General features: G+C 42.3%; 1 protein-coding gene across 2 annotated transcripts in view; it reads left to right on the top strand.

The window, feature by feature from the left end:
* Positions 1 to 8,775, top strand: part of tbx18 (T-box transcription factor 18) — a 9,501-nt gene extending 726 nt beyond the window's left edge. The window contains exons 2-8 of one of the 2 annotated variants that reach the window (XM_005917756.3): positions 1,201 to 1,360; positions 1,736 to 1,837; positions 3,864 to 4,035; positions 4,453 to 4,620; positions 5,607 to 5,671; positions 6,982 to 7,076; positions 7,266 to 8,775. In XM_005917756.3, the coding sequence (XP_005917818.1) occupies positions 1,201 to 1,360; positions 1,736 to 1,837; positions 3,864 to 4,035; positions 4,453 to 4,620; positions 5,607 to 5,671; positions 6,982 to 7,076; positions 7,266 to 7,807 (1,304 nt within the window). In that variant the 3' untranslated portion in view covers positions 7,808 to 8,775. Of the gene's footprint in view, positions 1 to 1,197; positions 1,361 to 1,735; positions 1,838 to 3,863; positions 4,036 to 4,452; positions 4,621 to 5,606; positions 5,672 to 6,981; positions 7,077 to 7,265 lie in introns of both variants that reach the window. The other variant, XM_005917755.3, reaches the window with a different exon arrangement.
* Positions 8,776 to 9,676: the final 901 nt, after the last annotated feature.

Here is a 9,676-nt window from a genome sequence, read left to right as displayed (position 1 = left end):
TAATAATAATAATAATAATAATAATAATAATAATAATAATAATAATAATAATAATAATAATAATAGGTGTCTGACATGTCAGCATTATAAAATTATGACTTGACGCTCATACTCCATCATTATAGGATGCATTTGTTTAAGCTGGTTAATTACTGTGCAGCTGCTGCCCGCGCACATTTGTTATTCTGTTATTATATCAGAAGACCAAAATCCTGATCCTTGCTTATGTATTCATGAGCATTTTCCCCTTGTCTGCATAATAATTCATGTTCTCTTCTTCTCGTCACCGACTAGAATTCGGTCATAAGCATAAAAAAGATGACGTTTATAAAGTAAAACAACAATAGGCTTCCTTCGGGGCCGCACGGTGAGACTGTGATACATCACTGCTCTGGTCTAGTAAATATGAGCGGTGTGAGTGTGACTAATGTGAGAGGCTTTATGAGTTGTGTTGCAATCATAAACACGCCAATTAGCAGCGTATAAAGGCCGGGAAACTGCCACGGAAAGGATACTAAGAGGTCTGCAGACGAAATAAACCGACTGGCCCGGACAAATTAGGATTTAAACCCGCTGCAAGTTCACAATGCATTTGGCTGAGGAGTTGTCTCTGTGTTAGTTTGCCTCGTTAGGCCCATGTCTAATGTCCATAAATTTCTACCACTTGGGGAGGCCTGTGCTGAATAGCACAAATAACAACAGCGGCGAGACGCATAAACACCGCTGTTAGTGCTTCCTCTGAACATATCCTCAGTATTAAAACAGGTTTCAACTCAAGCACTGGCGTGAAAATCGTTGAACATTTTTAAGGTCAGTACTGAGTGCGAGACGGTGTTTAAGCATGCAGATATTTCTACTTTCTCATAGTTTTCATTTTTTTAAAGGCTATCTATCAATAGCGTGACATTAAATCGTAGAGACAGAAATAGCTGCCAGAGGTTTAAAAATATTTACTTCGCTCTTGCTCTTCTGAAATAATTGTGTTGTAAATTAAAGTAAGGCTTTCAACGTATTTCCTTTGTTCTGCTGAGACGTTACCGTGTGACGTTACCGCGCTTTAACCCCGTTCAGATTCATTTTTCTTTTGTTTTAATGAGTCACACAACAAGAGTGAAATGCAACACCTCGTGAACAACGCTTGGCTTGTGATGGAATGTTACAATTAACACGTGCCAATCTCAATTCATCTCGGTGCAGCAGAGAGCGACGACGCGCTGCTGGAGAGCCCGCAGCCCGCAGCTCTGTGCACGGCGCCGGTAACCGGGACCGGAGAGGAGACCCGCGTGGACCTGCAGGGATCAGACCTGTGGAAAAGGTTCCACGAGATTGGCACGGAGATGATCATCACCAAGGCCGGACGGTGAGACAGGGATTCGCGTGAATGCGTAACTTTATGGGTGACTGAAGAAAATAAGAAATGAGAAACTTGAGAGAAAAAAAACATTTTTAAAGATGAAAACAATATCAAATATATAAGAAGAAATAAGACGCACGATTCGTAGAAATTAAATGAGCAAGGCAGTGAACCAGATGATAATTTGAAAAGTGAGCAAAATTGCTATTAAAATAATTATTTAGAGAGTTAATTTCTCTAACCAAGCCAAACAAAACTCTATTGCATTGATTCTTTAATTAAGCTATTATTAATGGATTTTTGTGATGGTGAATAATATATTATTCACCAGTTAAAAAATGATAGAGTGTTGCAAAAGAATGATTTTGGTTTTCCTGGCAGCCGGATGTTCCCCGCTATGCGTGTGAAGATTACGGGTTTGGATCCACATCAGCAGTATTACATCGCCATGGATATAATCCCCGTGGACAATAAACGATATAGGTAAGACCCACAAAAAGCTCCACCACAGGCCCGTGCACACTTACTCCAAAGCTCGTAAATCGTAAAGATGCTGCTTCTTAAACTTTGAGATCCTGCTGTCAGAATTTTTAAAAGCTATTTTTCAAATCTCGTAATGAAGGAAAATGTAAAAACAGAATAGAGTGCCAGCGAATCTGAGTACACTGGGATATTTGAAACACCATTTTATTTTTGACTTGTCAAAGCAATCCCTGTCGAAATATAAAACAAAGTCGCATGACACAAGTCCTGCGACATCACGTGAGGGACTGTGGTCGGCGCCAAAAACACAAATTAAATGTGAACTAAAAGAACATATTCAGCTTTATTTTAACAAAAAGATGGACTTTTTGAGTTAATAATATGTAATAATGTCAATTATGGCATGTACACCATGTCATTAAATTTATAATTCTGTACAAAATATTTTAAAAAGTAATTTTTAAATAATGTTTACTTTTTGAAAAAATGAGGGCATAATCTTGGTGTTCATTTGCTGACTGAACTTTTCAGATAAAGAATGCGCAAAAAGGTAGATTAAGTGTGGCAGTGATGTAATTCGCTAATCCCACGTACATTTTAACCACAGACCTTTTATTGATGTGTGATGGGATGTCGAATTGAATTGTTTTAATCCTTAAAACCTTATATTCAAGTGTTTTGATGAATCACTGGGCATGATAATGAACTGGTTGGATATATTCAGTGCCAAAAGTTAAAGGATGAATTTATGCACTGATAAAAAACAAAACTCTAGAAAATACTTGTAAAAAATGCATATTGTTTAAACATGCTATGGAGCCCAAGGCAATTTATTGACGTAATAATCTGTTAAACTATAATAACACATCAAAATAGGCTAATGCATAATGTGAAGCAAACACGCTGGATGTTAACAAAAACAATTGTTAACATGATTATTTTAAATGTGCTGTTAGGATTTAAAGGACTCGCTGAAATACTAACAGCAATAAAACACGTCATTCGTAAAATAGTTCAATAGTTTTGTGTCATCCAGCTCTGAAAAAAACAAATTCATTTCCATTTTGTCCGGAAAAAAGCACAATATAAGGAATTTGGGCAAATCACACGATTCCCAATGTCAGAAAAGCGATTTCGAGGCTAAAAAAACGAATCGCGAAAAATGTCCCCAAAAGAATGAAAGCTGTACCCCACAGCGCTGTAGCTTAAAGATACACTCTCACACGCGTGTACTGTATAAATGGCAACAGCACAGCAATTTTCTTTAGCATGTAGTCCTGATTTAGACTCCATACACTGTGTTCTTGGTACAACCCAGGATTTTGCAATTGTGCAACCTCAGCTTTGCCTCCACAAATGGTGCTTGGCACCGGTGTTTTGTCACGGCGGTTTTGTCGTCCCTTTTGGAGAGGACCGTTTGGATACCTAACCTCTCCACCCTGGAAGGTCAAACCAGCAAAAGTCGTTACAAAGCAGAAGAAAACGGCGTGTTATTGCAGCGGTATCCGTGTAGCCAAGTCTTTGCGTGATATAAACCGCGTGGGTGTCATTTCAAAGGTTCAAAATTCAGTTTATAGGATACCACGTTTTAAAGTGAATGACATGCCGGATAGCACGTTACTGGTCCATCTGCCTATAGAACATATAACAAATGCATTATGTAAACTTTGGTGCGCATTGGCGCACTTCAGAACGTCCGGTGTCAAAGCGCCGTGGATCAAACAGAAGGAAAATACTGTTTGTTTAAAAAGAGCATTAATCCTGTAGTGGAGTCTAACCTGTGGCCTGGAGGGGGGTGTCCAGTCCGGCCCTAAAGTCATAAAGAGTAAAATATGAACTTAGATTTTAGTGTTAAAGTTTTATGCTTTTATAAATTCACTCCCTTGTAAGAAAACATTTTATTCTTTATTACTGTATATTTATTCATCAGTTACTGAAGTATCGAGTCTACCTTTTGATTTGTAAATGATACGTTCATTCAGACAGAAACCGTGCTCACTCACTGTCTTGTGTGTGAATTGTGTAGGTACGTGTATCACAGCTCCAAGTGGATGGTAGCGGGGAATGCCGACTCCCCTGTGCCTCCCAGAGTATACATCCATCCGGACTCCCCGGCCTCAGGAGAGACGTGGATGCGTCAGGTGATCAGCTTCGACAAACTCAAACTGACCAACAACGAGCTGGATGACCAAGGACATGTATGTAGCAGCACATCACACTTGTGTGACACATTTGTAATGTGGCTCTGTTGTATGAAATGATTTACTACTATTGTAGCAAATAATATGACTGCATATTATTTACAATCAAGACATTCAATTTCACAATGAGCTATTATATAAAATGTAAATTTCTAATCTAATATTAAAAAGTCTCATCTCATATGAAATAGTAAAAGTCTCATAGTTTCCTAGTCTGAGTTGAACATGACTTAATGTTCTGTGCATTTTCATGTTTTATTTAATTTTCTTTCTTTCTTTTTACAGTGTAGGTCTGTAGAGCTTGTGCACCCACAAGCTACATGTCCATTTTCCCCAGCCATGCTTTATGAAACACATAAAATAGCAGTTACATAATCCAAGCCTCAATCAATGTGTTTCCCTCCCCCGGTTCAGATCATTCTGCACTCCATGCACAAATACCAGCCGCGGGTCCATGTAATCCGTAAGGAGTGTGGAGAAGAGTTATCCCCAGTGAGGACCATCCCCGCAGGGGAAGGCACGCGCACCTTCTCGTTCCCGGAGACCGTGTTTACCACTGTCACGGCGTATCAGAACCAACAGGTAGCTCAGCTGAACTCCTGTGTAGAGACCCATAAACTAAATATAACAAAATACTCACAGTCGCCAAGAAAGTCACATTTCCAGTGTGTGCTGCTACGATGTGCTGTGAATTTGAAAACACATGATGTAATTTTGGATGTTGTGGTTGTGAAGTAGATGTTAGAAGTTTAATATACGTTCGTGCAGCTCATCATGCAGTGTAAAGATAAGCTATTTTAATTCCTAGTAAGTAAGTAAGTAAAATGTATTTATATGGCACTTTTTAAGCCGATAGTCTATTTTAAAGTGCTTTACAGGGATATTAAAAAAACATCACACATGTTCTATGTTTTGCATTTAAAGGCAGATTCATCTCTGTCAGCAGGCGTGTATGTCTATGCATGTACATGCTCTGCAAAATAAACAGAATAAAGTCCTCTGGAAACTCCTCTGCAGGCTGTTAAAGCAGTTTACCAAATAAAGGCTTATGTGACGGGCTGTTAAGAAATAATAGTGATATTCGCTTACGTTGTCACACATAGCTTAAGATTGTTATATTTTCTGTTTTCAGTGAGGAAAGCTGCAGCTTTTCTGTGTTTTTGCACATGTTTGCTCCATGTGAGCTTTGAAGTAGGACGTTAGCTGAGGTTTGCTGGCCTGCAGTGCATGATGGCTGAAGTCAGAACATGGTGGTGATGTCTATAAAAGTCCTTTTGGATGAGGGTCACAGAGCTGGGCCTTAAACACCACCCACAGTCTGAACAGGCTCACAGACATTAACTCCATGCATGTATGCATGCATGAACCCACACAAAGTCACATAAATGTACAAAGAAACATACAAGTACGCATGCTCACGAATGAATTTATTTATAGACCTGATTGAAAGATTTCCGAGAAAGAAAACATTTTGGCTGGAAGTGGTATTATATAGCGTAGTGCGTTATCTTTGATTTCATAATAACAACGTTTCAGGAAATAATTAGAGTCTTATTTTGCTTTTTCAGATTACAAGGCTGAAAATTGACAGAAACCCATTTGCCAAAGGCTTCAGAGACTCTGGCAGAAACCGGTGAGTTCATTTTAACCGCAGAGATTTGCACATTATCTGGTGCATTAGGGGTAGTGAGCGATGCATGACTGCTTCATATTTTGGCTTGCATGTGGTTTTTGTCACTGCTATTTTAGTCTGATTTTACGGGGAGTAAAGCTATGTATTTATTTATTTATTTTTTTCCTAATGGAAAATGTGCTACAGCCTCCCGTTAAATTTTGTCCTGAAGGGCAAAAAAAAAGGAAAAAGAAATGGACTAAGCTGAAAAAAGACGTGGCACGTAGCTATGGTTAGAGTGGTGATTCGTTTTCGTTCAAATGTGCTAACTTTAAAGGCAAATTAATTCCTGCAATTGCACTGTTACAGGCACATGCTGTAACTTTGTCTGCGAGCCTAAATGGAGCGTCAGATTCCAGCCAGCCTCGGGAACATAAACATCAACAGCAAAATAATAAAAGTCAAGAGTGTCCCGAAGAAAATCTGTATAAACACATTTCTAAACATATATAAACACAGCATTAAAACAACACAGCAGTAAAACTCTAGCAGTCTCCAAACAGCCACTCCCCTGAGGCCTCGTAGAAATCATTAGAGAGGAGAGCCGGAGGAAGGGAAGCAGAGGGAATGTGCGAGAGGGAGGAAGGTAGAGAACGGCAAACTGGATAACCCAGGCACCTTGACAGCTGACCCTATAAAAGTTAAACTCAGGAAGGCTGAAAAAAAACCCTTCTCTTAAATATTACAGGAAGAGTTAAGCAGTTTGCTAAATAAACTTCTGCTCTGATAGGCTGCTTTGGAGCACACAGAACCGCTCCGGGCAGCTTGTCTAAATTATCACCGTGGCTACAACCCCGCGGGGGGGAAGACTTTTATCCTCACGCTAACGAGGGGTAACAGAGCACTCGCATTACCCACCCGCCACAGCAACCCTCCGCCCCACCTAGAGGAGCATGGAGGCTCAGATTTGGGGTGGGGGCGGAGGAGGAAGAAGGAGAGTCCCACCTCATAAATCGTTGCTGCGGCTTCCTGCTCCTTCGTCCTGATTCGCCCGTAAAAGCCGTGTGAAAGCAATTACACACAAGCACCCAACCAGCAGCAGCCAATCGAAGCCTGGCGTTTATGCCCCTCATTACCTGCGGTCTCCATGGAGATGGCGAGGAGGGCCCCACAGGCGACTAAGATGGCCGCCAGGTGGTTGGGCGAAATGCACGATTTAGTGAGGCGTGCTGAGTTAGAGCGAGAAAGAGAGGTTCCCACTGCATCAGACATTAGAAGGTTGGGAGAGCTCACGGTGAAGTGTTAATGTGTGCATTTGTGTGTGTTTGCAGGATGGGTTTGGAGGCTTTGGTTGAGTCTTATGCATTCTGGCGTCCATCCCTCCGAACACTCACATTTGAGGACATCCCTGGCATGACCAAGCAAGGTAAAGTTCAACAACGGGAAGCTTCTGGATGGTGAACATAAGATATCCAACCTAAAGACAAAATCTTTGTTTGTGATGGGCGTCCTTATTCACACCATGAAAGTGTTTATCAGTCACTCACAGAGGACTGGTTGGTCATAACTACAGGTTGCCATGGCTGTAAACATTTATCCTGCTCTTATTTTGTAGGAGTCCCAGGAACTCATGCAGCGGTTGGAGCATCGCCTCACCTGCTCTCCACATCCCCGTGCTCATCTCCTTTCCAAGTTTGCCCTCTCAGCCCACCGGACTACACCTGTAGCCGGCCGGCACACCCCCTCCACCGTTACAGTAACGCCCCAGAGCCATTCCCCCCACCCAGAGGTCCATCTGCGTATGAAGCCGAAGGATTCTGCTCCCTGCCTCTCCCTGCCTCTCAGCTCGGCTATCTCTCCAACCCCACCTCACAGGGCTATGCCGGCCTTCGCCTCCACACGCCGCCCTACAGCCTGTATGGTTACACATTTCCCTCTTCGCCGCGCCTCGCTGCAAGTCCTGATAAAATGGCTGCCACCGCCACAGCCAATCACCAGAGTGCCTTCCTTGGCTCGTCGCCCAGTGGGACTTTAACGGACAGTCTGGGTGTGCTCGGCGGAGGACAGCAAGGCTTCTTGTTCGATTCTCGGACTTTGGGACTGGCAGGGAGCCAGTCGGGAGGCGGGGCCTCGCAGGTCACTGCTCACATGGGCTGACTTTGACTCTGGGTTGTCACAAACACACAGTGACACCCTGGATTGGGTGTGTGCTGCTTTTGTTCCCGAACACTCTCTGAGTTAACGATCAAGCATCACGCTGAAGACAGAAAGAAGTGACAGAGCAGGCTTTTTTTTTGCCTCTGTGAATATATGAGCTTGTTAAAGCTTTACCTGAAGGAAATAATTTTTACTTTTGTTTTCACGCACGATTTCTATGACATGTCTGTGGACCTGCAGTGGTCACTAAAGAAGCAGCAGTGGTGGTTAAGGAGTCCAGACGAATGAACACACTGACTGAATTTGGACTGGGCTCAGACCGTTGTGGCCCAGAGAATCAAAGCAAGCACTTCATCCTCTGCCCTGAAACAGTAACTATGATACTCATACAGTGCTGCCTTTGTCTCTATCATTGCCTACAGTGGGTGGGACTACTAAACACCATCAAAGTTTTTCTCATTACATGCACGATTGTTCCTTCGATCACTATGCACTAATGGCAGGGCCTGTTCACCACTCAAAAACACTTTTTACACACAACACTCGGGGTCGGACGTATAATTACTTAATGACGTCATAGCCACAGCAGACCATAGGAGTTCTCCTGGTGGCAGTCGTGGTCTAATGGTAAAACTGTAGAGAGGAGTGGATAATGAAAAGATTTAAGGCTTAAATGTATTTTTTCATGTCTGACAGAGAAGCAACAGTACATGACTCTGTATATATAAGGGGGGAGGTGGGCGGGAGGAGATTTCTGTATATAAAGGGCTGTGCAACCCTTCGCGCTTAAAAACCCCGATGCACCTGCTTCTGCTCTTAAGACTGGGTCAGGTATGGGACACTCTACCCTGAACTTGACTGAAAAGCTTTTCTTTGCAAATGCGCTATAACAACAAGCCCTTTGGCCTGAGGACATTAACATGTTCTGTGACCTTTTTGAGCCAAATAAAATATATGTATACGTGTCACGATGTTTGAATGTTATCAATAACTTACTAATTTAACTGATTTCACGTGGTTTTGTAATGTAATTCAATGCATGTTCGTGTGGGCACGACAATTTCTTTACACTTTTTTTTTTAATCAAAGCAATCACAATACAATATTTCCTCAAGAAAATACGCCTAGTTGTATTTGAGTATAACTGCAGGTGTGTGTGTGTGTGTGTGTGTGTGTGTGTGTGTGTGTGTGTGTGTGTGTGTGTGTGTGTGTGTGTGTGAGACAAAGTAGCCGTTTTTTTTCACAGAAAAATGAAAAACATCCCAGAACAAAAGAGAGAAAGCGCAACTCTCAAACACCATCGTCACGATCACCACTCATTTCCACTCCAAGTCTGCAGAAGTGACGAGTCTTACGACAGAGGGTGTGCTATGAATGTGGATGTGGGCGTAAGGATGTGGATATGTGTGTCCCTGTGCACACTTGTGTGTGCGTGCATGTGCGTGTGGTGGTGGTGGTGGTGGTGGGGGGGGCAACAGGTGGTTGAGTTGTCAGCGAGTGTGTGACCTCACAGTCTCAAAGTTCATGTGGATCCCAGAGAATTGACACCCCCATCCTCTCCCACACACACACACACATATATGCACACACAAAGTTATGTGTGTATGAAAGCACAAGCCAAAATTTTGAGTCTTTATGTACTCTAACAACCGAAAAAGTAGCGTTCCCAAGAAAGCCAGATAAAGCAGGGTTTCATGTGAGAAGACAACTACATCTACAGCTATCTTAAGCTCATCTTAATACTGAGAGGCTCTGTCCACACTAAAGCTACACAAACATCAGAAACTGTAGCAGCTGCCCCAAAATGGGAAACTTGCATCGTGAGCTGTGTGTCTCTAAGACATAACTACACAATGAAATTATTTGCAC

Source organism: Haplochromis burtoni, unplaced genomic scaffold (genome assembly GCF_018398535.1).
Source record: "Haplochromis burtoni strain Fernald_Lab_line unplaced genomic scaffold, NCSU_Asbu1 Contig_28, whole genome shotgun sequence".
Taxonomy (NCBI): domain Eukaryota; kingdom Metazoa; phylum Chordata; class Actinopteri; order Cichliformes; family Cichlidae; genus Haplochromis; species Haplochromis burtoni.
Note: the sequence above shows the minus strand (reverse complement) of the source record. Positions and strands in the feature narration are given on the sequence as shown.